Source organism: Opisthocomus hoazin, chromosome 2 (assembly GCF_030867145.1).
Source record: "Opisthocomus hoazin isolate bOpiHoa1 chromosome 2, bOpiHoa1.hap1, whole genome shotgun sequence".
NCBI lineage: Eukaryota > Metazoa > Chordata > Aves > Opisthocomiformes > Opisthocomidae > Opisthocomus > Opisthocomus hoazin.
The window spans coordinates 16,223,734-16,251,072 of NC_134415.1; the positions used below are offsets into that span (position 1 = coordinate 16,223,734).

Below are 27,339 nucleotides of genomic sequence, written 5' to 3' on the forward strand. Positions count from 1 at the left end.
AGTCTGAAGCTGTTTTCTTTTGGGAAGACGTGCTTTTTCCCCATCAGGACTTCTAGCCATATTGTCAGCTGAGCATACTGAGTCTGAGTGTTGACTGAACAAGGGAGAAGGATGCTGGTGAATAAGGAGTAATGTTACTCTATTGCTGAGAAGCAGCTGTGTTGGGTTTTTTTCAACAAAGAGTGCTTTCTTTTAAGGGTAGGTAGAAGAGATAGCTGAAGAAAGATACTGAAGTGTCTTGGTATTTCTAATGAGGATAGTAACACAGTATCTTTGGGCAGATGACAGATAATAGTCTTTGCAATGTTTTGGCAGAGTTGAACATTTGAAACTAGCAGATGCATTTATTTTTCTGAAAAATCACTCATGATTCTGTTTTCAATTCTCCTTTCCAGTATTTTCAGTGAAAAGAGACAATGTGTAGTCCTTTTTATGCAAATTATTCTTGACTTTCTTTGGCTGGATTTTATAGTGCCATATACAGAAATATGATTGTCTTACTTTACAGGGAAGTAAGAAGAGTTGTACACAATGAGGTGTTTTGCTCTTTTTAAAGAGACAGCTCACTTTAGTAATGGGACTACTGATTCGTATTCCCTTACATCTATTGCAAGCATACCAGCTAGCGTAATACTGAAACTGATTAAATCTGTGCAGACACATTTCTCAACTTTGTCCTTGGCTTGACTTAAGAACTGTAGCAGCGTGCGGGGTACACTGTAGGTTTTTTTTTGCTTTGAAATCTGTGGTCTATAGAGAAAGTCTAGTTTAAAACATCTTTTCCACCAGCCAGATAAAACAGTCATTCCAGAGGTGTCTGCAGCCCCCTGACAAACTCAAGGGAAACAAATAAGAATTGAGACTGGAAGATGCAATAAAATTATTGAGAACCTGTCGAGAGGATTCATTGGCAATAAGCACCCCAGAAGGGCATCTGACCGAGGTGCATAAGCTAGGAACCCAGTCTCCTTCGGAAGGTCAATAGAGAGTAAAATGCTTTCTCAGGGGGTCCCTATGGTTGATGCTTGTTCGAAATGGTCTTTTTAGGGAACCTTCCTGTCATTGCCACCTGTGTAATGAGACCCAGGGAGACCAACTTCCAAGCTTTCCTGTTTGATTTCTTTATTCCTTGAAGTCCTAGGCACTACAGAAATGGCACAAAAGCCAGCACAATATCCAAGCTGACCTAGCATAGATAATTACCTAGAAGCTGTTCTTTGCAACGTAGATAGTAGAAGGAATAAGGGTTACTACTTAAAGCCAGTGACATGGAGGGGAAATGTATTTAGAGTGAGAAGCAGGATGGAGTATGAGGATTCCTTTCGGTGGATGTTATCAAGAGCTACCCATTTGCTACAGAACACTATTTGAGTGGGGTAAAAAAAAAGTGTGGAAAATACAGTTAAAGTGAAATGACATTAGCCTTCTTGTATACACTAGTGGAATATTTTGTAAGTCTTGTGAGAAGAAAATTTATTCCAGTCTTCCTTCTCACTTTTGAATAGATTGTCAGCTACTGAGTAACTGTTATATTGTATTTCGTGTACCTTCAGATGTGATAAATTCCCGAGAGAGTCAGTCACTTGCAAACTGAAATTAAATGAGATACTTGAGAACTTTAAATTGCATTTAGGTAAATGCAGTGTAATTGAGGTATATTGAGTCTAGCATTTATTTCTAAATCAGTCAAGTATAGTCTAAATAATTAACTGTTTAGCTAAGAGGATTTTAAAATCTTTGCGTACATTTTGCTTTATAAAGTGTGGACAGACAAAAAGGAAACTTGTAATGACTCTTCAGTGCTGCAGATGGGGAAAAAGGAACTGTCCATTGTGAGTGCGTGTGTACATATATTTCATTTTAAAACTCTCAGAATTAATATTTTATTTCAAATGCATTCAATGATTGAAGACTGAGAAATTATATATGTGAAAGTATCTCATTGAAATGCACTGCACTATATAAAATGCAAAAAAATCAGATAGCGTCTTCTTGTTTAAACAGTCAAATTCAACAAAAGGTACTCTGTATTTACAATGATGTAATGTTACAACTTGAGTGCTGAGGCTACCAGACAAGACTAGACAAATGGAATTTAAAAAATACCATTCTAATTAAACTAGTCCCATGACGCGGATCACTGATGGTGTTTTGGCCTTGCTCTGGACTTTTTGACACTGAGAGGTATTTCTAATGGCTGGGGCTAAGAGCTTTAAGCCCAGCTCTGCTCATGATCAGCTAACACCTGTTGCGGTGAAGAGCTATTTTAGTTGCACGGTCCCAGGATTAGCTTTATAGACTATAATAAACCCTTGTCATACAGTCGAGTGAATAGTTTTAGACTTTGGAAAAATATGCTGAATGTGTGGTCTAAACCTACTGAAATATATATGGAATATTAAAGCAGTACTGGAAAATGGCACTGTGCACATACTGGTGTCTCAGCCAGTGCAGGAAAGTAAATCTTCTCTTTTGTCGCTTTAATACTGTCAGGATTTCTGCATGTCTCTCTGGTTTACCTAACTTGACAGTCAGACACAATTCATTTAAAAAGAAGGTAGCATTTAATTCATGATAATTTGAAGAGACATTAAAAAAAAAATCACAAGTGATCATGTGATTGACTCTGTAATGTGCCATTTTGATGTAACAACTCATTAAAATCAATGAAAGACCTAATAAAGGAAAATATGGAACTAATGCAAGTCATACAGGCTTAAGCATTGCATCATTTTTTGTTTTCTTGTTACAGTGAAAAGGTCTTGGCTTAATCCTCTACGGGTGCCATGTAGAATTTATATTATATACTGTTAGGCAAGAAAATATTTAAGACCTATCCAAGTAATAACACATTTTCCCCATGCAACACTGAAAAAAAACCACTAACACAGGACTTGGAATAATGCCTGAAATATAATTCATTTCAAATATATAATACAAGTTGTGGTGTTTGCAAAGAAAATGTAAATTATCCTTGTCTTGATAGTTTTGCCCTAAGACTGTTTGATCAATTAGTAGTCTGTAAATACAAAGACTTGGCATATTCTTGGTTTGTGGGGTTTTTTTAAATATAAACAGTTGTCAAAGCCATATGGAAAAAGATGTGGTCAGTTGCTAGCTAAAATCATCAGGAAAACAACAGAAATGTTGAAAACAGTTGCTTTTGTGTTCATTTATATACACTTTCAATTTGCAGGATAAGTTGATAATATTTTCATTTTTCCAGTCCAAATCACCCTGAGAGTGACTTTAAGTGTAGGATAGATTTCAGTGTTTAGTGAAAGTGTCAAAACAAAGATGCATCAAGCCATATACAGCACAGGTTTTCATAATTGTTAAAATATATCAACAAGGCCTCTGATGTTTGTTTGATGTCTGAGCAATTCTTTTGACCTTGAGGAGGAGAGATGTACATGGAGTAGAATACACACTAATGCAAGTATTCCCTCTGTTTAGATCTTAATAAAAAAAAAAAAGAAAGAAAAACAAGGGAAAAAAAAGAAAGATCAATCCACTAAGTCTATTGGCTAGTCCTTACTAGGAACTAGATTTACTGGATAAATTACAGACTGTCTTGTCTTCTCTTCTTGTCTTCTCCTCTTGTCTTCTCTTCTTGTCTCTCTGCCTTTCTACCTGCTAAGCACTAAATATATCCACTGTCTTGAAGATTTATAGAAGCCTTGCATTCTCAAGGTGTGAAAATACTATTTGTCTTGTTTGGGTCCGTTATCTTGTTCATGTTGCTCTCTAAGGACATAATTTTGCCAAATAGGATTAGAATTTGTCAAGTTGTAACAAGAATCATCTGGAGTGAAATCCTAATGTAATTTTTTTCTTGTTGGGCCTTAGAAGATATGAAGGTGTTCATAGCTAATAAAATGTGACTGGAGAATATACAGCCTTACACCTTCTAATTGCTTGTGCCTAAAATGATCCGATTATTTCTAGAGATTAACAGTTTATTTATCTGAAGATTCGCTGTCTTGAACAGATGCCCAAAAGTTATTTTTTCAGATTAGTAGGTGTTCTCCAGCTCTCGACACGTGCTATCAAATATCAAATATTTCTTGTCAATAATACTTAGGAAGGTGAGGAATTTATAGGTGCTCAAATTACCACCCTGATTAGTGCTGCAAATTCCAAAATGATTATTTGGGAATGTTGTCTGCAGGGCCAGTGGTTATAGATGACAGAAACTGCAATGAGAAAATGGTTTGAAATCATTTGCTTCAGCATCCTATTTGTTTGTTCCCAAGTTAACCACTGTTGTTTGTTCAGAACTATAAGGATTGTCGTGCAGGATCCATTCAAGTAACTTCTCATGTACAAGCAGTGAAGTCAGTAGGTTTGGATCTGACATGTTGTGTTTTGTTGCCACCTTTTCCAATTCACTGTCCAAGAGGAATTTTTATTTTTTTATGTCAGGTTGTGTTTGAATTTTGAACCTAAAGTCAAGTTGTCATGCATTAAGGTGATACTCTCCGAGAAACAGAAATTATTCTGTATTATATATAGAAGTATATAGGAATGGGAGCCACCTTTTCCAGTTCACTGTCCAAGAGGAATTTTTACTTTTTTATGTCAGGTTGTGTTTGAATTTTGAACCTAAAGTCAAGTTGTCATGCATTAAGGTGATACTCTCCGAGAAACAGAAATTATTCTGTATTATATATAGAAGTATATAGGAATGGGAGCCACCTTTTCCAGTTCACTGTCCAAGAGGAATTTTTACTTTTTTATGTAAGGTTGTGTTTGAATTTTGAACCTAAAGTGAAGTTGTCATGCATTAAGGTGATACTCTCCGAGAAATAGAAATTATTCTGTATTATATATAGAAGTATATAGGAATGGGAGTTGTTTCCATCTGAACTTCAGATTATTTAATATCAATAAACTGATGGTTTATGAAGAGGCAGAAGGAGCTCACCTGTTAGTATGAAAAAATAATAACCTTTCCAAAATGATAGTGTTTAGTCTTTGTGTGGGATGAAGTAGATAGGGATTTACAGATAAACATTTTAGTTTAAGGGTTCAATTGTAACGATATTATATAGCAATACATAGAGAGATTCACATACAGTAATTATATATCATTATATATAAAAATACGAATGATATGTAATGATAGAGAGGTTTTGTGTATAATACCATGATGGGAAATAAAAAGAGGAAAATTCTTGGGGTAGCATTGAACTGAGGACAATGGTGGTGGATCAAAGACAAAAGCCCTGTTTATTCCAATCATTATTCAACGTTCTGTAATTCTAAGTGCATTTTTAAATTTATTGGCAATTTCATCTCTGAAAATATAGAGCATGTGTACTGTGATAACTATGAAATACAAACTTCTAAATTAAATATAGATAACAGTAGATAGCAGTTCCTTTAGGTGGTTGCTAAGCAACTGTTTTGCATTGAAATATTTATATTCACCAGAAGAACAGCATTCTATGCTTAAAAACAATCCTTTGACATATATATTTACATCCACTTAAATATCAAATACCTCTTCTTGTACAGTTAAATATGTAGCTTACCTTTTGCCTATTTAGGAAACAGTAATGTTTTTTAGTTGTGTATGTGCATAATTATTGTGTTTTCCTCTTAATTTCTGGTCACTGAAGGTTTGGTAAACTGTAGAGTGTTGTGATAAGAATAAAAACATTACCAGGAGGAATTTAAGCTCTGTGAAACCTCAGTGGTATGTGTTCACTGGTGGCGATGTATAATCAGATCGTATTTTGATTCTTATTCATGTTTAAAATCTTTGGGATGTGCTTGTACAGCAGAATTGGTATGTATGCTGGATGTGAACAGAGAAGCTGCTCTGTTTCAGCAAATAGGAAATTTTTACATATTCATACACGAAGCAGAAAACCAAAAAGTGGTCGTATCGACTGGCTTGTTTTGTTTTGAATCCATGGTTGCACTGCTTAATTGCGACTAGAAATCTAGTATTTTTCTTATGCTCTCGATATTTGTGCTTTTCAGTACAACATAAAAAAAGAACTGGTACTGGAAACCACATAGTCACAAACGTACTGTATTTTACCTTATAGAGTTCTAACAGAATCACTGTTTAAAGTTACATATCCCATTTCACCCGGAAGCTGCCAGTACTACTGGAAATCATCTGCGTTCAAGGTCAATTTTTAGAGGAGTTGATGTTCTAAGGACATTTCTCAAATCTTGTATTCTTTTTGTTTCTCTCTGGACCTTGGCTTGCCTTAATCTTTCTTAGGCAATTAGAAATAGTTTTGTAAAGTTCATCTAACTACTTCCCAGGGCAAAGTTTCCTGTGCACACTTTTTTCAGAATTGCAGTATTTTATAAAATACTGTTCTTTTGAAAATATGTAGATTAAATTCAAAGAAATTTTTCCACAATAATATAGCATCTTTCAGATTTTTCCATGTCAGTTATTTTTAGTTCTATTTGATTTTACCTTTTTTGTCACCAATTTAGTGTTAAGAGAAACTTCAAAAAAATTCACATCAAGTGTCTTTTGAAAATGACTTTTTAAATAAGAACTTGCTTTAGTTACATAGAAATTTGAGCGTATTATTTGGATGAGACTGTGGAAAGCAAAATCAAATTCTCCTTAATCTCATACTAATTTTCTTCTCTTGTTTCTTAGGATTGAATTCCATAGCACTTTTTATATTGATATCCTTTGCTGTATGCTTAAAAACAAGTTAAGCACTTGTGAGGTAGCTTTCAGTGACAGAGTCCTTCAGCAGAGATTAGCAGATATGTCTGCAAAGCAACTGCAAGAAGCAAGAATTTTGCCTGCTCATGCCTCAGTCGTATGCCTCCAACTAGTTTCTGAATGTACTCGCCTGACCACTGTGCACAATATAGGGTGTTGAAAAGAAGCCACAGTATTTTCTTATCTTAGAGAAGCATAGAATGAGTTATAAGGTTGCCATTTTGCCTTTGGTTATATTGAAGAAATAAGGCATTCATGTTAATTATCTGAATAAATTAATGAAAATCATCGTATAATGATATACTTGGTTGTATGAAGCAAGACTAATGATAAATAGACATGAGTTAATCCACATAAGTAATTTGGAAATCTTAATTATGTGTGGCTTTTTGGAAAAGCAAACAATAAAGCTGCTCAAATATTTTAACTGAAAGTGGTAATGAAAAGAAACTGGGAAGGGTGGTTTGATTTTTGGTTGGGGTTGGTTTTTTTCATTTTTTCTAAATCTCTCCCAGTGTTTTCTGTATGTTTGTAGCTTAAAACATGTTAGCAAATACCTGAGTGAATTAAACTAGAGGTCATTTCTTTGGGGGAGGGGGGCATGACAGAGGAGCAGAGCAATCCTCAGGGTGCCTCATGCCTGTGCCTTCAAGTCAGTCATTTCACCACATCTGGCATTTTGGCCAATAAGCAGAATATTTTTGGTTCAGCGATGGACTGATGTGGAAACTCTTGGGAATTCAACAACTGGTTGCAATCAAAAAGTACTCAGAGTTTGAAAGTCCACTTTCAAGTGATAGCTCCATCATAGCAATCATAGTAGTTTGCTAGGCTACTACTGGTAGTTTATCAGTGAGCAAGGTACAAGAATAAAAGAATGGGCTTACTTAAAGCATAGATTTATAATAAGGAAAAATCAGAAAATATTCAAATTATTTAGAACTGCAGTTAACATGGATCTTCTTTACCTATTTGAACTTGTCTAGCATGTCTAATAAGCCCACATAAGCTCTTCCAACTTTGATGTCAGAAAGGATTCCTATAGGAACTTGTACTTTCTTAAATAGCAGATGGACTAACGCAGAAGAGTTGCTCTGAACAACCTATACCTTTTATAAGTCATGGCTGACTGATACAGTCTTATTCATCTGCCCTTCAGATGAGTTTGTTTAGGTTTGGGTTGTCGGCTGGACTTCTTATAGTATTGTGTAACGCTCCTCTGTGTGTCCCAGCTTTCCCAGAGTTCTTTGGTTAACTTTTCTGTTTCATCTTGAATATATTACATTCTTGATTTTAACCTGCAGGCTGCTTTCTCTGTGTGTCGTTTCCTTAAAACCAAACCTTGTAACTTCATAAATAACAAACATACATTTGGACATGTGTGTACATATGAAATACCAATAGCACAAGCTTCCTTGAAGATTCCTGCTAGCTTGTTCTGAATTTCGTATAGACAATGCAAATTGTGCAACCATTCTTTCTCTGATTCTCTAACAGAAAGTTGTTAGAGTGATCAGGGAGCGCATCACTTCTAGGTTAAATTCTGAATAGTGAGGAGGCTGGATCATTCATTAATGGTACCTGAGAGTTAGCCTGGGTTTGGCAGAACTCGCGTGGCTGGGTTTGATCTGGGTGTCATTAGTAATGTGTACCTATCTCACAATTCAGGTATTACTTGCCATTTTGTTCTTACATAGTAATGAGAAAATTATAAAGGTATTGTAGAATTACGGACTACTTTGTTGTTAAGACTTTGAGGATCGTGTTCTTTCCTTTCAATGTCCTATAAGGATGATATATGGAATGAAATATTCTGTTTTGTGCAATGTTTTGGTAATCTCCTTCTTACACTCTGATATGATGGGAGAGGATGATATAAAGGGTTCTTGTTTGTAGGAAAAAATGTGGGGAAGAATTGGAGAAATGAGTTTTCCCATGTGAAAATATTCCATTCAGTGCAGAAAATGTTGCATAACCTTATTTTCTTCCCTTTCTTCTCACCCCATCTAATTTTCCGGTTTATTTTATTGTTCTTTCCCAAAAGTAAGAACAAGGATGACCTGTGAAGACTCTCAGTAGTGGTTTTGTTTTAGAACTATTGTGTTAATTTTCTTAGTTGCCTTTGGTACAGTACAATAAACTTTCAGATATGTTGACAAAACTTGCATAATCTTGATTTAAGTTTTTCTTTTTTCCAGATGTTTTATTTTAATCTATATTCTAATTAATAGAGTCTAGATTTAGCTTCAGGTGAAAATATAATGCTTTGGGACTTACAAGAAAATATTTATTATCTGAAATAAGTGGGGATTTGGGGTAGAAGATTAGAACATGCTTAATAGTTATGGATACATGTTCTGAAATTCTTCTTTGCAGCCCTTGAGTATAAACATTTGTGCCCTTTATACATGTATTACTTTGTATCTGTGGTGCTTTAAACATTACAATTAGGCAATAAACAGGTGAGCATTGGAGTTCTGGCCCAGGACTGAGCTCAGTACAAATATAAAATGACGAGTGTTTCTTAACTGAAAAATAGGCGTGCTGCTCATTGTCCTATGCAGTTGCAGTGCTTTTTTGTATCAGTAAAACTGTTAGAGAATTTAAGTTATTCTTCTGTAGTTGTACAGCAGGTATACCATACATTTTGTTTTATGAATACCTTTGAAAAGCAACATTATTATTCAATATAAGACTCTCATTGCTTCTGCAGAGGAGTGAAATATAATTATCTTTGCCTCGTTTCCACCCTGTTTCTCCTTCCTTCTCCTCCCTCCCCACATGACTTTTTACACCCCTCATACAGCACGATTGCTTGAATCACTGCCTAGACAGCAGTGCAGGAGGTATACATAGAAGCAGAGGAGAGGTCTTCCGGAGCTGCCGATTGTCTCGCAGGGCTGGATGGCATGGACACAGAGGCTTTGTGCTACGCCCTGCCCTGCTTCTGCCAGTTGCTAAGGTGAACCAGAGTGAGGGGACAAGTACTCTGCTGCTGGACAAGGGCTGTAATTAGACCTGGAAATATCTTTAGGAGCATTATTAGTCAAGGCCTTTAGTTTTCATTATTCTTTTGAGAGGTGTTGTGTTCATTTGAAAAAGAAATACTAGTATCTACCACCATGTAGCAGAGAAAAAATTCCCTTGAAGTAAAAAATAAAATATGACAGAATGACAGGAGTGGAGAAAATGGGAGAAAGGGTAACCATTCTCACAAAAGCAGTTTTTATGCTAAAGTAAACATTGTTCAAGTGTTTGCCCTAACAATCCCTTGAGGTTTTTTTTAACAGCCACCGGGAATGACCACCGAAAAATAAATTCAGAAACAAGGTTCCTCTGTTAGGAATACCTTGCTCATGTCCTGCAGTGGAGGGTTTATCTTAAGACCAAACAAAATCAGGTAGTAGACTGAACTTCCCATGATGAGACAGGAGAGAGATGAGCTCTCACAACTAGGATTTGGACCAGTGAACAGATTTATGGATCGTAATTAATTTGTAAAAGGGCACTTGAAAGTATGTAGAATATAGAACATTGCGACTGCATTCCCCGAATATTTCCAGATCCTCAGCACATAGAGGATGGTATAGAAGCCTTTGGACACTTCTTAATGTAATACTGAGTAGAAGTCATGAAAGAATCAGTGCAGAGATTGTCGGTCACAAGAGGGAGGGTCACCTGATGTTGAAGTGTTTGGTGGCTTTACATTTGTTCATACTGCTTTCATTTATGCTTTCACTTGCTGTCACCCCCTTTCCTGTGAAAACACTAGGGAAAAGAAAAACAGGTAGATTGCAATATATGCCAGAAATTTGTCAGGCATTTCACACAAACCACCAGCAAAGTATATTTTTTAATGCTTTGAGAGATCTTTGAGAAGAAAGAACAAAACCACTGGAGCTTTTTCTCCACTCTACAGATATCTATAGACAAATTTATTTTCTCAGAGAAGCTGGATCCTATTTGCAGTGTCAATAAAATTAGCAAGGAGGTTTTCCTGTTGCCTCCCTTTTCAAAATGAATATCTAACAGAAAAATGGTACTCTGTGTCTGAAACCACACTGGAAAGAATCCAGGTGGTCTGTACATTATTAAGGGATATCAAAGTTGTATTGGCTACATATCTCCTGTTGCGCTTTCCTAAAAATCAGTGGTTGGAGACTGGCACCAAGTTCCTGGCATCAGGGCAGGGCGTTCCAAGTGATTTGGATTGGAAGGGACCTTAAGGATCATCTCATTCCAACACCCCCGCCATGGGCAGGGACACCTTCTACTAGACCAGGTTACTCAAACCCCCATCCAGCCTGGCCTTGAACACTGCCAGGGAGGGGGCATCCACAGCTTCTCTGGGCAACCTGTGCCAGTGCCTCATCACCCTCACAGTAAAGAATTTATTTCTTATAGCTAATCTAAACCTATCCTCTTTTAGTTTAAAGCCATTACCTCTTGTCCTATCACTGTATGCCCTTGTGAAAAGTCCCTCTTCCGCTTTCTTGTAGGTGTCCTTCAGGTTTGGAAGGCCACAATAAGGTTTCCCCAGAGCCTTCTCTTCTTCAGGCTGAACAGTCCCAACTCAGCCTTTCATCATAGGTGGAGGTGTTCCAGCCCTCTGATCATCTTTGTTGCCCTCCTCTGGACTTGCTCCGACAGGTCCATGATTTCCCTGTGCTGTGGAAAGACCTACTAAAGACCTACTAAAGATCTACTATGTCTTTAGGAAAGCTTTTTACCTGGATTATTCTGTATTCCCTGTATAGCTACTACACGTCAAAAATTCTTCCTGTTATTCTCAGTCATGGGAAATTCTAAATTAATTAATAGTCTTCAGATTCTGAGCAATTTCAGCCTATTTAATGTGGAGGTGCTGTTAATGCAGACATCAGAGCACCTTGCATATGAGGAGAGGCCGGGAGAGAACTGGTTTTGTTCAGCCCTAAGAAGTAGGATCCCTGCTGCTGTCCTGTGCAGGTGTGGAGAAGGCTGAGCCAGACTGCTCAGTATCAAATTCTTTGTTTTCCTTTCATTTTGAGTAGCCATTTTAATCTGTGCAGTTTGGTACGTGCACCATATGGGTACATGTACACACTGTGCTGCAGTAGCTGAGAAGGAGAAAATAGTTTTGATGGCCGCCTTTAAGATTGAAAACAGATTAAGGTAATCTGTACAGCCTTCAATTGATCAAATAAGTACTACAACCGCATATTTGACTTTCAAAATATGAAACAGTATTCATGCTTGAGAACACTGTTAACTTTACTGTCTTAGGTGTCTTTTAAAATGAAATAATGAAAAAATGTTATTTTCTTCTGCAGTGCTTGCTCTCTCAGCCGAAGTTCTGGGCCATTCAGACATCAGCCTTACTCCTTCGGACCAAGCTCGAGAAAGGAAGTACTCGCAGAATGGAACGAGCAATGAAGCAGACTCAGGTAAGACTTCTGAGCTGCCTTGTTATAAATACGGGTTCTTCATATATCAAATAGCAACAGGCAGGAGTTAGGAGCTTCTGCAGTTCCTCTCTGTGAACTGTACAGTGAGAGAATTTTCTAATTATGTCTTTGAATCAGATGCAGAAACCACAAATCCCTTTACGTCTGCCAGTCTTGAGATAAACTCTTATATGTGCAAGTAATAACTGGTCAGTTGCAAGATTGAAATTAAGAGCTCTTTTCTTACCTCTAGTTTCTGACTTCTGATCTGATGAGTTTTTTATGCAGAAGTTCATGAATGTAAAGCTGCTACTGCTATTGTATTTCTTAATGGTTTTTACTCAAGTAGATCATCTGTAGAAAACACTGAAACTTGAGGTCACTGGTATTGTGAGAACAAGAAAACATATTTGTGAATAAAGCAGCACTTTTGATTCACCATTTTGATGTGATATGTGGTGATTAGTATTGTTATTGCAAGTCTGAGGTAGTGATTAAATAATCTTCTTCCAAACAAAGAGATCAGTTTTCAAATACAAAAAAGAAATTTTGAAATTCTGAAATGTCTCAGTGAATAGATTTAAAAAATAAATTTTTCAAAGGAAAAGTGTGTAGGCTATATAAAGTGGTTTTTTAATTTTATTTTTACTTCATATTACAGAGTTTTGTTAGACATTTGTCATCTTTATGCTGTTAAATCTTGTTGTTACACATGAACAGCAGGCATATGTCCATCAGACAGCAGTGCTGCTGACTAAACCAGCCAGGAATGTGTAAAACTTATGATTACGGTGCTATGTAATTAAATCCTGAGAAGCTGATGTTTCACTTAAAATCATTATTGATGCATGGATCTTTGAAGGAGCACAGCTTGGATGTGCTGCTGCATTTTTCTTCTGCTGAGGAGGCCTTGGAGTTGCTATAGTGGAATTTCCTGGAGTCAGTAGGAGAGTGTCAAGGAAGCCAGGATTCCGAGTCTGGGAGATGTAGCATCTGACGGCATTTGGGAAGCGATCTCAGGATCCTTGATGCCCTAAGCTGTAAAACAGTTGGAGTGTCTCCAGCAGTTTTGTTTAGCTTGATTAAACCTGAGTACTGGAAGTTGTTATGTTATACAGTTTGACAGTCTCATAACTGAAATCTTCGTGAAGCGATTATTGCTGCAAGTACGTTTATCTGACTTCATCATGTGCTGCAACTGCAGTAATGCAAAAGGTTTGATTAATGTGCACTGACATTTCAGGAGGTGATCTCACAGTAGACACAGAATCTGTGGTTTTAAATATTATCTTTAATCTCAGTATGTTTATGTTTTCTTTCATGAAGTTTTCTAGACGGTTGAATATAATGACATATTTGTGTTGATCTGATATGGTATCAAGCTCAGTTTCCAAAATTAGTTAAAATTTGTTGAAGGATTGATATGTGCTAAATTAATCAAATAACTTGAATAACTTTCCATTTAAGGTTTTCATTCTTGGGTTGCATCAGATCAGAATTTTTTAACATTATGGTTTCTAACAGTTCTAAGAAAGAATCAGAAAATAGATGGCGGATGATGTTATTTTCATACATAATACAAAGTTTTTTTGGTATATCATCTTCATGAAGATGCTGAAGAGCTAGCAAGTGCTGCAGCTATTTATCAGTAGAAAATGGATTTCAAAACCATGGAATTTTCATACAAATTATTTTTTGTGGGTTTTTTTTGTTGGTTTGTTCTACAATTTCATGTTTACTAGTTCAGATTGCTTAGAAGGATTAGCTATTGAAGATTAGGGGAGGAGAGGGGTGTAAATATGATTAGATTCCCCCCCATAGCTTGTAATATCAAATTTTTAAAGTAATTATAGAAGAATCTTGTAAGGCGGCTTGAATAAGAAGTGGTGAACGAAATCCTCGAAGTTAGTTACTTCAGGGTTGTCTGAATAGTGCGTGACCCGTTACAGGCTGTGACATTGAGGCTGGGTCTGTCCTGTCCTCTTCTACTGTAACTCTCCTTCCTTTCCCCGCGTCCACCCTTTGCTGTTTCTACGCTGGGTCTGCAAACCCTTCTAACCAGCTGATAAGCATCTTTTTAGATGAACATCACTGGACAGGCATATGCTGCTTTTCAGCCCTAAAGCAAGCCAGGCTACATTTGTTGGTTTGTCAAAGACAGTGTTTATTGCCAAGTTTTTTTGTGGGTCTGGCTATGTTTGTTTAGCTTATTTTAATTATTTGAAAATAATTGCAGCTGTTTTTGAAATGAGGGTATATTGGTTGATTTTAGCTGGCACGCTCCAAGTATTAAATGTATCTCTACTTTACATTAAACAGTTTTTATGAAATTATTTTGCATTTTATTCTAATTGGAAAGCTTCAAAAGGAATTGGAAGGATCATTTTCAAAACTCTTTTCTGATTAATAATCTGAACTACATATAATGTAATCCTTGTAACAGGTTTTAAAATTATCATTCTGGGTACTCTGGAATGTAATTCAGCTAGTAGCTAACTGGAAGTGAGGAGAAGAGATTTTTTTTTTCTTAACTTTTTCTGGATGCTACTGGTTGTCTCCGTCCAGCTTTTGCCTAAATGAGGTTTGGATCCACAAAAATAAGGTTAAAGATTTCTAAAGCCAGTACCTTTTCGACCATTTTTCTAAGAAAAGGAAACAGTATTTGAGAGCTAAAACAGTTATTTTACATTCCACTAGAATATTTAATCATGACCAGTATAACATATATTGAAGTCTGGATCAAGGTACTGCCAACCAAAATGTGTCTCTGGATATAGTATGATTTTTTTAAGGTTGGATGTTTGGTTTTTTTCCATATGGATGTAGGTGAGGGAGGGTAAGAAGTGCTAGGGTGGAAAGAAAGGAAAGAGGGGGAGGGATGGAGGGAACAGAAGTAAAAGGGACAGTTTTTGGTAAATAACTCTCCACATAACCAGAAACCTGCCATTTCTACATTTTGGGATCTTCAGATATCTTCTATTGTAAAAAAGTAGTTCAGAAACTATTAATAGTGGAAAATGGGTTGGAATAAGCTGTTAAACCACAAATTACTGCTGAAAGTGCAGCCAGAGCTCAAGTAATAGGGTGGGGGAGAAAAAAGGAATTTTGAGTAGTCTAGGAGCTATGAAAAAATAGAAAAGGGAGGGGTGATTAAAAAAAAAAACAACAACAAACCCCACCCAACCAGTTTAAAGCACATAAAACTACATCCCACTGTAGTTTCTTGATAAAATGAAAGAAGTGCGGTCTTTCATTTCCATGGATTTTTAAATATTTTTAAGAATGAAGCAAAATAAATTAAAATGTACTTTGTGCAGAGGGTCGTGGAGTAGCAGTGAGAGCACCATTCCTGCTGGATTACGCCGGCAGCAGCAGAAGTGAAGCTGCCATGTGCCTGGTACACCAGTAGCCTGCTCAGGTTTATCCTACAGTGACTTGTTACAGCTCCTTCCTGCAGCTTGATCCGGGTGGTTACGCTGGCTGCCCCTGCGCTTGCAGCTTTTATCAGCTTGTCATGTGCCCCTTTTCTGATTGTATTTTCGGCAGCTCGCTGCACCTGGTGATAGCATGCCTGTAAGCTAATCGCTTGCTTTTCCTAGCACGCAGTACGACGTATGCAGTGTTTCATATGGTTCTCTCTTGCTTTTCTTGGCAGTAAAGGCATTTGCCTGTTAAAGGGAGAGAAATGAGTCTTGAAAGGGTGTTTTTAATAAGACTTTGGGAGAGCTGGGAGCAGACTAGCAATATTATAGGCTGATCATTATGTCTAAGATTTAAAGGTCACATGAGATCTTGTTTTATATCCTTAGTCATATACAGATGGATATGGTTGGGAATTCTGCATCAACTCCCTGGTAATTTTCACTTAAATAATACTTCAGAGTGTCATTTTATCAATCAATTAATGTTTTTCTGTGTGTATGAAAAAGAGAAATAATGATATTTGTCTTGTTGTTGTTGGTTAAATTGTTCTTGCTATAGAAACATGCTAGTTGGTGTTCAGTGTTTTCAAATCTGAGAAGAGTTTATGTATACCTATGGAAAGAAAAGGCTTGTGTAGACCTAATAGAACTGGCGTCTTGAGCTCTATAAGCCTGAGTGCAGCTTTGCTGTTTGATTCTTTTCACATTGATGGTCTTTAAGTGGTTGTGCAAGAAAGTTATGTCATTTATCATAGAAAACACATCGTTTTTATTTTCAAAGCTAAACTGTCACCTCCTTGCCAACTTGCTCCCTCTACTTTGCTTTATTTGGCTGTTGTTCTGCATTGGACAAATTTAACATTGAAGGGAAGAGTTCAAAAAGGAGAGGTGAGACGTCTTCCTCCCACTAGGGCGATCTGGAGAGGTTTGAGGCGAACAGACTTTTTCCCACTGCTTTTCCTTCTCAAGTCATACATCTTTCTGATCAGACCTCTCAAGAGGAGCAATGTAGAGAGACTTTTGGTATGACCAAAGAAATGACAGCACCTGTCTGTTCAGCTGAACTATTTGATCGTTGTACTAGGAGTTTCTATTCCAATGCTTCAATCCCCTCGTGTACTCTAGGAGTGCATTAAATAAATTTTAATAGCTGCATTTAGTTGTATATGCAATGGGAGAGGGGAGTAAGGAGGAGAAAAATCAATCGTTAATAAATTTGTTTCACATGAAGGTTTTAACAGAAAGTTACTGGGATCCGTGAGATGCACTGGTGAACTAAGAGAGATTTAACTTACTTCCTTCAGGAGGGTAAGAAGTGGAAGAGAGACCTCTTCTATCCTGTAAAGATCCTGCATTGATATCCCAGTAGTTCTCAGCTACTATGATCTGTATTTATTATTAGAACACATGTTCCAAGAAATGTTTAAAAAGAGGGGGAAAGCCAGGTGTCTTATAAAAACTTTCCTTAATGGCTTCTACGCAAGAGCACAAGGTCTCCAGAACCCTAGAAATAAACCTTATTACTTCAGAAAGCAATCACAAGAGAGAGTGACCTCTTGGTGATAGTTATGATTTCAGTCTCAAGATACACATTTCCGGAACATATTTCATTTTGCTTAAGCAGATGACAGATTTGACAGAGATATTACATGACATAAGTGATTCTGGGGATACACTGGACTCATTAGCACACTTCAAAATAATTAACGTGGTGGTGCTTCGATCCCTCTGGTTTTCTTCAACTATGCAGTTATGGGTTTTGCTGGGGAAGAAAAAAAAATCAGGGATCCAGACTGCCAAGAGGTATTCAGGAATAACTGAAGTGGTTTTGTACCGCTGGTGAAAAATAGGACATTGAATAGTAGAATTTTCCTGGTAATGATTTCCACCTAGAAGTTTTCTACTGCTCTGTTGTATTTGCCAGTTTGGATCAGTGCTATTAGCTGGTGTGGGGAAAAGAATGAAACTGTTGTTTCTATGCTGAAGTTCTTAATATTTTTTCAGCTAGTACTTTTAAAGTACAAACCCATTTGCTCATTTGAGATTTATGTTCAATACCTGACCTGTTCCACTTCTAGTGTCAATGCACTTTCTAAAAGCAGCCAAAAATACTAAGCCCCCCATTTTTCCAAATGTTTCACATTGCATCTTAGGTCTGAAGGCATTTACCTTTCTCCCTTCAGTCTCTTCATTCTGTGTCCTGACAATTCGAATGATGGTATTATGAGTCATTATGTTGAACAGGAGAATCCTTAAGCCATATTGAACAGTAATATTACACTTTTTTTATAGACAAAGTGAGGACAGTGAGTTGCAAAGAAAAAGATTAATATCAACATATTCTAGGACATTCATATCTTTCTGCCTAAGCTTTGCCATGGAAGACATACGTATTATAAGCTCAACTTCACCAGAGTAAACAAAGTTAAGTTCCACATGTAATCAGACCAGATGCAAGGCATGGAGGACACACTATTCTCACCTATTGCTAAACTGAATAGACGAAGCTTTACAGTTGTTGCTAAATTTGAATAGATGAATCTTTACAGCTGTATGTCATAAATATGATTATAAATCTGGAGATAGGTATCCTGAGGTGAGCTAACAAGCAATGTTCTGAAATAGCTCAGTACTGGTAGACAGATTTTCTTCAGTCGCTTTGTCCAATGCGTATGCCAAATATTACAAACCAGACTCTGCCTTATCTGTTAAGGCAGTTGTCTGTTCCTCCTATATTGTAATTAAACTCTAACTTAACAGTGATAGCTTTTCTTCTTTTTATTTCTTTCTCCAGCCTTGTCCTTACTTCCCCCTTTAGTGAAAAACAGTAAGCAAAGCTGATGCAAGAAGTTTTTGGATCTGTTTTTCAGCACTGAACACAGTTGTGCCTTCCCCCAGAGCAATCTGATTTGGGAACTATAAAAGCAGTGTAACCACAACAGCTTGGAACTTACTGGAGGCTTACTGTTTGGAAGTATATGCAGTTCCTCTGCAGTTTTTGCACCCTGTGCGAAGTGTTTTGTAACTGCTATTCACCAATTGCAGTATCAAAGCTAGCTACCTAGCGGCAAGCAGGGGACTTGCATCTATACAAGATGTAGTTGTCTTCACTGGGTGAGTCTCCACACATATGACAGCGTGAGACATATGTCTGCTGGTTTAGGGCAAACGTGTGCAGCTATATTGAGCTGTGACAAAAATGTCAAGTCATCTGATAGGAACAGGGGAACCTTCAATGCAGATCTTCAGGAGAGGGACTACAACTTCATCTCCTGTTCTTGACTCGTATAAAGATGCAAACTAAAGCTAAGGTCGGCCAGATATATTTGGTATTTGGGACTGCAGAGTAAGAGAGAGACTATGATGCTGCACTGCAAACAAATAAGCTGCAAGCATACAAAAATAGTGGCAAGATACATATATGGAAACGGGGATGTTCTTTCCCCAAACACCAAATGATCTAGCCTGTATTTGGACTAATTATAAATGTAGCGCTGTCATGCTGAGTTGATGGATGATATCAGTATTCTTGCTTTTGCAACAGAAAATGAGTGGTCTGGTTTTAAACCCACCCTTCACAAGTAAGCTTGTAAATCTAGCTGCTTCTAGAGACTTTAGGGGAAGTCGCTTACACCTATTAATACATCATAAAAATGAATAACATAACTGACAGATGAAACAGCTTTTTCTTTGAAAACAAAAACATTCAAGAAGGTGCACTTGTTTGAGAAGGACAATATAATAACTATAAAATCATATTTCATAAAGGTAACATGAAAATAAGTAAAAAATAAATGTAAATGGCATAAAGATAAAAAAATACACATCGTACTTTTCTGTAGATTTTGTGTCCTCTGTAAGTGGATTTGTCCTGAGGTTAAAGTCATTGACAGGCTTTAACGTCGAAACTCATATTGTAAGCACTGGCACTCAGTAACTTTGGGCTCAATATCCAGAACAGTAAGCTCATAATTTTTAAAGTCAGAAAGCTCATCATTTTGAAATGCTGTTGTGCTATTAGAGACCTCATTTCTTTTACCATGCCTCTTTAGGTGGTAGTGTTTGACTACAACAAAACATTCCGAATGGCAATTGTGTAGGAGGTGCTCTGAGTTGCCTGGTATACTGTTTGGCTCGCAGTTTCAAACAGAAAGGAAATATTACATCAGACATTCATGAATCCAGTTATCTTCTACTCATGACCTTGACCTCTTTTGTGCTAATTTTGATATTGAAATCCTTTATATTTCATTTGGGATTGTTGGACTCATTTCCTCTTGTGCACTTTCCTTCCCCACCCAGCTGCAAAAGCCCTATTATAAAGAAATTGAAGCTTTTTTTAGTAAAACGACATTGACAACCCAAGTGAATATTTGTTTCTTTGTTGGCTAGCATTGTTTTCAAAGTGAAATACACATTTGCAGGGCCTGATGTAAAAATCAAAACCATTCACGTTAAGAATCTAGTACATGACTCGTTTTAGAAAAGTTACAGACAGTATTGCACAGTTCCAGCACCCTAATTGATAACTTCAGCCCCAGCATACTTCCCCATACAACTGTCAACATTTTCTTGTATCTTAAAATTTCACCTGAAGTTATGCAAAAACAAAGTCTTATTGGTAGTCCAGTACTTCAAGTTCTTTTGCATATATGCTTTACAAATTTTTGGCTTTTCCTCTTTCCTGCCGTCAAAGTGATTGTATAGGTGAAACAGTACGTTAGATTCATGAGGTGGTCTCTTCCTGAAGAATTTTGGAATTTGAAGTCATCGTGATGTGGATAACATTGAATAATTACCTTGCTTAAACATGTAGGAGATACTTAGGGAATGAGTTTGAAGTGAGGAATTCTGTTTACATGAGAACAAGGTAGTAATAGAGTGGGGAAGAATGAATTACCAGAATATCACAAAGAAAAAGTTCTGGGAAATGTATAAGCAGTAGCTTTCCAGTTTTCCACCGTGTAAAGTAGAAAAAAGAAACAACTTTAATTAGCACACCAGAGAATTAGACCGAAAAACCTCATAGATAAAAGGCCTACTAAACATAGGCAGTAAAACAAGAGTAACATTTCTAAATGCTCACTTTCTGAAATAAGGTTAACAAGAAGTGATAAATCTAATTTTTTGTAAAGTAGGAAGTATAGGATAATTGTTTAAAATTGGTAATTTATCTGAATTGTTTAATGCTGAATACTTAAAAATGTTAATATCTTCATACATTCAGTATCTCTACTGATGATGCAATCACTGCCTGTAGAACGAAGAAGTTTAAAAGTCCTAGTGATAACATAGTTGTGACATAAGCTAGGGTAGAGAAAAACTGGTACATCCAATTAATGTTTAGGTATTTTTATTATGAAATTTATTAAACCTACACTTACAATCAGCAATCTGAATTAATGTACCAGCAGGACATGTTTTGATGCTGAGGTTTAAAGATGCATGATCTGGTGAAAATCATTGGCAAAGTACCTGGAATGAGAGTATGTTGAAGTGGTAAACCAGACTTCAGCAGCTGCCAGGCAGGTGCAAAGGCATGTTTTCTTTCATAGCTCAATTCCTAGTTTATTCAGAGTTGAGAAATTCCTTGGGAGCCGATAAGACAAGAAGGCAAATTTTTCTTGTTTGCTCTATAAAATTAGGCCATAAAAGTGGCTTTTTAAGAGCCAAATTAAGACAAAGAGAATGAATTTTGCATTCTTTTCAGATTTTAATAGTTTTCAAGATCAAAAATATATGCAGAGCCACTATAAAATGCCATGATGATGATAGCTTTGCAGTTATAATTCATTTGTGGTGATGGTAAGAAATTAAATCAGTTAAATAAAACAAAGCAGTTCTCTTTCTTCTCCCACAGTTTTCTCCGAGGAATAGACCCCCGATCTTCCCCTTCAAAGCCTGCCAAATGAGTTTTTCCGTGTGACAAGAAGGCACTAAGCACATGGGTGGTTGTAGTTCAAGAAGTTCCAGTGCCATGTGAGCTGTCTTTCAAAACACAGAGGATGAATTTAGTCTTGAAAGACTTAATTTGGAGTCATGCATATAGTAGATAGGGCCTTCTTTTTGACTGAAATGAGGCTAAGATGTACAAAAACAACTGGTGGGAAATAGTACAGTAACAATGAGACAAATGTTATTGATAGAAGTGTTTGTGTCTGTGTTTTTTAATATTCTGAAAGTGATCCAGCATTGTTTTGAAAAATTCTTCCATTAGAAGGTATTTTGTTGCTGCTTTAATCATTGCAGGAAATGAGAGACTGGAGGCTGGTTTTAGTTTTAAAAGTATTTAAAGTGAAAGAATATGGAAATAGTGATGCTTGAATACTTGCAAATTGGAATAGGCAGTAAGTCAAAGCCGACTTAGTAAATCCCAATAATTAGTTTTTCTCCTTATATACTCACTCAATAAAGAAGGAATAAACAGTCTGTCAGTATGTCTTTCTTTTCTCCTGATTTAAAAAAAATTAAAAATTTACTTCCTCAGATCAGCATACAAGGTGAGATTTTAAGAGAAGCCAAGGCATTTATTGTCGAAGGAAAATTTCAGTGGGAAATGTGATAAAAGCTGAAAAGAATTACTCTCAGATTTTAAAGTAGGAGCAAGAAGGGGGTTGTATGGCCAAGTCAGGGCAGAGTCTGAGAACATTACATTGGAAGCATTTTACTTTTATTATGTAGGTCAACACCAGGGATAATCAAGGAGAATGCTTTTGGCAACCTGTTTCTTGATCGTCAGTTAAGAGTAAGATTTCAGCAGATCAGTTCATCATTCACCTAGAGAGTATGGATTCACAGAAAGTGGGGTGAAGGAATTTGCAAAAGAGGTCATTGAACCGGTGACATATCTTTGTGAGATAAATTTAGGAATAGTGAAGAAAAAGAATGTGGAAAAGATAAAATAGAAAAGAATGGACTATTGTGTAATTGATGAGGGAAAATGTTATTTTTTTTTTAAAGTAAATGATTGTATCTTTTACAAAAACAAGAATTCATTCCAAAAATGAAAATGTTGATGCTTTGAAATTAACTTTGTAACTGTGATGCTCTAGGAGGGAGTGAGAGCTGCTTTTTCTGATAGACATTTCTGCTGAAAGAATTTCCGTCATTCCAAGGGCATAGCTCTCCAGTAAGCTGCAGGGAGGGTTGGCTTATTAAGACGATTGTTTAATAAGGTGTACATGGTTTCTAAATGTTCAGAGGTAGGAAATTTTGCAAATCTAGTGTGTGAAGAGCCAGTTGATTGGAAACTACTGTACTGGAGACAAGCTTTGCGGTAGTGTGGGCTGGATGTAGCTTCTAACCAGAGGACGGTTTGTCGGCCTAACTCTACTCATTTAGTTCCTGTTCCAGTTATAGTTATGAATTGAGGAATGTATCTGACTTCTGAACTTTCCAAACTGATTTAAGGACCATTGATTCAAATAATCATTTGGATCAGTGTATGGAGAATTCTGTGATGATGTGATATTGGCTCTTTTCAATATTTCCATTCAGCTTTGCAGTTATCCAGTTTCTTCACAGTATTGTTGTCTGTCTGAATATTGTAAATTATAGCACTGTGGTTTTGTGATAAGGCTTGGGCATTTTGACAGATGTGGAGATGTTTTTGTAAGTGATATGACCTACCATGTCTGAACTAGATTTTAAATGGCATAAATATTATTGTTTGTAGCTATAACACACATTGCTGTGCTGTACCTGCCCATTTTTCCAGATGCAGCTCTGTGCAAACATAGAATTTGCCTAAAAATAGAAACATGCAGTAAATGATTCTACCACAGAATGCTTAATCTCCTGCTTTATTCCATTTTCCCTTGTGTAAAATGCGTGCAAACAAAAGTCGTTAAACATATTGCAAATTCAGACACTTAGAAGTTATAAAGCATCAAATTATAGTGCAATCTTTAACAATTTCAGGAGCTCTTAAGCTGCATCTTGCCAGGACAATTCCTGTGGTCTGAAGTCTGCCATCTTCCCTCTGGTTCTCCATTAAAGGTGCAGGCTGAGGGTTGGATGAATGGCCAGAGGCCCAGCAGACTCCTGGGCTCATGTTCTTCTCTCTCCTGGAAAAATGGTAGCAGGAAGTAGGCGTTGGCAGCTGTTGGTGGAGGAGTTAATTTGTCCTTCAGTCCTCTCCCTCTGGGCCAGGTTAGAGTATCTCAAGTGAAAGGCAGCAGCTGAAAGCAAAGTGCATCTGTTCCTCTGGTAGCCATGTGCTACCTCCTCCAGAAGATCTGCAAGATAATTGCCTCCAGTGCAAGACTGGTACTATTAGAACTTGCGGCTGGTTGTCCTCAGTTGAGTAACTGATGGCTATTAACGGATTAAAGGGTGTACGTGTTACACTGACTGTCATTTTGCTTCTGCAGCCCGTGGTTTTGTTGGGCAAGGTTTTTAGTATCCCGAGTCCATATTTAGTTGTAGTTGCTCGTCTGTGAAGTAGCAGAAGATCTCTTGTTATCCAGTCTCTGTCCCTCAACCTGTTTCATGAGAGTGACCAGCACAGACCATAAAACTCTCTCCAGCTGAATGAAGATTTTATTTTGGTTTGGTTTCTTTATTGGTTGTGCACCAGGCAGGGTGTGTCCAATGCTGCTATATAATTTTGGAAATAATAGTATTTTTGTGGATTCCTCCGTTTTTTATAAAGAAGAACTGAGTCTTCAGTGGAGCTTGATGTGGTTCTGTTTGAGTATGTCATACAATCAGGCATGGAATATTTAATGCATTTATAGTGTTTTCATTTTTACTGGATATCAAACTGATTTCAAGCCAGTTGTTGCTGAAGATGCTGATTTTCCTCTTTGGTGAGTAGATTAATTATTAACAGGAATTATGGGGGGGTTGTTTGTTTTTCCCTGATGTATAGAAAGCTTTCCAGGAACATGTGAAGAACTGGATCGGATGTCTTTCAAGAAAACAGATATATTGAAAACAGACTTCTTTATATGTGATTGCCTTTCATTGGGATAGCTGAAGTTTAAACACTTTGCCTGTGTGTCATATTTCTAATGTACTTACCATCATATACGCGATGGTTGCTGGGTCACGCTCAGCTACTGGAAGAATGTGTATTACCTGCCAAGTAATTTTTCAACAGAAACTACTGGGTATCAGTCAAGGTGTCACTGTATAGGGAAGCTATTCTTACGAAAATTTTTTTTTTTTTTTTTTTAAGAAGAGAAAGCAAGGGGTGTCATAGGTGTTATCTGAGACATTCTGATCAAGTTCAGGACAAAAGAGACTGAACTTGCCTGTCTTTTCTCTTCATGTCCCCTTTACCAAATAACTGAAGAAGTTCTTGAGATTTGCAATTGAATAAGAACAGTTGAAAAACAGATTTCAGCAAAAGAACACTTTGCTGGTGTTTAAAAAAAATAGAAAAAAGTAAAAGGAAAAACTTGGGTGTTTCTAATAAAAAGCTGTTGGAGATTAAAGCAGCTGAATATCTTTGGTTTCAGGTCACAGGTATCTAGATAAGATTAGACAATATTGTTTCCTCCTTACAGGCACCTAAGGACATCTAAGTAACATGAAAGAATTATGCTTGGTATGATTGCCAGTAAAAAACTGCACTGAGTTACCTACATTTTGTTTTGTGTTGTGTTTTTTCTTCAAAATTTCTATTTGTGTAACAGAATACCAACCCGTCTCTACCTTAGGTAGGAGGAAGGTGAAAATGTTTACGTGCTTGCAATGAATAACATGGTCTTAAGAACTTTTCCTCTGAAATTCTTTATTTTATTTTAAATATTTGTTGTTTACATTCTTCAGAAATGACCATCTAATTCCTAATTGCTAATTAATTTTTTTGGTCATACATAAATGTTTATTTTGAATATTTATTTATAGTATGTTTACTTATGTTTTGTGATACAGCTGAATGGGGCTTTTTCTGCTTCTTACAGACAACTTGTCTTTTTTTTTTTATTGCATCTATATATATAGTGTTGTACAATTTACTGTAAGCAAAATGCAAATGTGTGGTGTATAGTAGGTAAACTAAAGTCTGCCAGCAATAGAAAAAGTACAAGATGCTTCCGATAGATTATTCTTCTTGAGCAGAGTGTTCCATTTGGAATATGGAATAGATTAAATGGGTCATAGAAGCATGAATGTTTATGAGTATCATAGCTAAAATACAAATTAAATACTGCATATAGAAGTTATTAAATTAAAGGGTTCAGCTAGACTATCCCCTTGTGTTTGTGGCTTTTCTGAGGAAGAACTACATCTCTCAAAGAACATACCTGTTACATATTACAAACACAAATGTTTGACATAATTTATTCTGTATAACACTTTATTGCAATGCCTGATGGAGGCCTGGAGGAAAGATCACAGTACACCAGAATAGATGGTTTCTGGCACAACATCAGTCATTCAGATCTTTATTAAAGTTTACAAGCAAGTTCCTCCTTTGCCGAAGAAAGGACACAACCTTTCTTTAAAAAAAATTTTATTTCCTTATGCTTTTAAAGCGAATAACAGCCTTAAATGCATCCAACTTGAAACATTGTAGAAAGCTTGCTAGGCATAGTCTGTCTTGGAGAGAGTACTGCATTATTTGCAGGTTGATGTCAGGCACTGACAAGGAAGGTAAACCTGTGCGCAAATGCCACAGAGATTGCTGTCCTGAAAAAGCCTCTACTGGCTTTCTGCTCAGCCCAGAAACTGTAAACGTTTAAGTATTTGCCTAGGGATAGCTGATGCTGAGTTTCTTTAGCTATTTCTCCATCATCTTTGAGAGGTCCTGGAGGACAGGAGAGGTGCCTGAGGACTGGAGAAAGGCCAATGTCACTCCAATCTTCAAAAAGGGCAAGAAGGAGGACCCAGGGAACTACAGGCCGGTCAGCCTCACCTCCATCCCGGGAAAGGTGATGGAGCAGCTTATCCTCGAGGTCATCAACAAGCAAGTGGAGGAAAAGAAGGTTATCAGGAGTAGTCAGCATGGATTCACCAAGGGGAAATCATGCCTGACCAATCTGATAGCTTTCTACGATGACATGACTGGCTGGGTAGATGAAGGGAGAGCCATGGATGTTGTCTACCTCGACTTCAGCAAGGCTTTCGACACAGTCTCCCATAACATCCTCCTAGGGAAGCTGAGGAAGTGTGGGCTGGATGAGTGATCAGTGAGGTGGATAGAGAACTGGCTGAATGGCAGAACTCAGAGGGTCGTCATCAGCGGCGCTGAGTCTAGTTGGAGGCTGGTAACTAGTGGTGTCCCCCAGGGGTCAGTACTGGGCCCAGTCTTGTTGAACTTCTTCATCAATGACCTGGATGAAGAGTTAGAATGTACCCTCAGCAAGTTTGCTGATGACACCAAACTGGGAGGAGTGGTCGATACACCAGAAGGCAGTGCTGCCATTCAGCGTGACCTGGACAGGCTGGAAAGTTGGGCAGCAAGGAACCTGATGAGGTTCAACAAAGGCAAACACAGGGTCCTGCACCTGGGGAGGAACAACCCCATGCACCAGTACAGGCTTGGGGTGGACCTGCTGGAGAGCAGCTCTGTGGAGAGGGACCTGAGTGTCCTGGTGGACGACAGGTTAACCATGAGCCAGCAGTGTGCCCTGGCTGCCAAGAAGGCCAATGGGATCCTGGGGTGCATCAAGAAGAGTGTGGCCAGCAGGTCAAGGGAGGTTCTCCTTCCCCTCTACACTGCCCTGGTGAGGCCTCATCTGGAGTACTCTGTCCAGTTCTGGGTTCCCCAGTTCAAGAAAGATGAAGAGCTACTGGAGAGAGTCCAGCAGAGGGCTACAAGAATGATGAGGGG

At 37.4% G+C, this 27,339-nt stretch overlaps 1 protein-coding gene across 3 annotated transcripts in view; it reads left to right on the forward strand.

The window, feature by feature from the left end:
- TTC27 (tetratricopeptide repeat domain 27) overlaps positions 1-27,339 on the forward strand; it is a 138,493-nt gene that overhangs the window by 65,273 nt on the left and 45,881 nt on the right. For all 3 annotated transcript variants that reach the window (XM_075412725.1, XM_075412726.1, XM_075412727.1), the window contains one exon: positions 12,022-12,135. In XM_075412725.1, the coding sequence (XP_075268840.1) occupies positions 12,022-12,135 (114 nt within the window). The remainder of the gene's footprint in view (positions 1-12,021; positions 12,136-27,339) is intronic.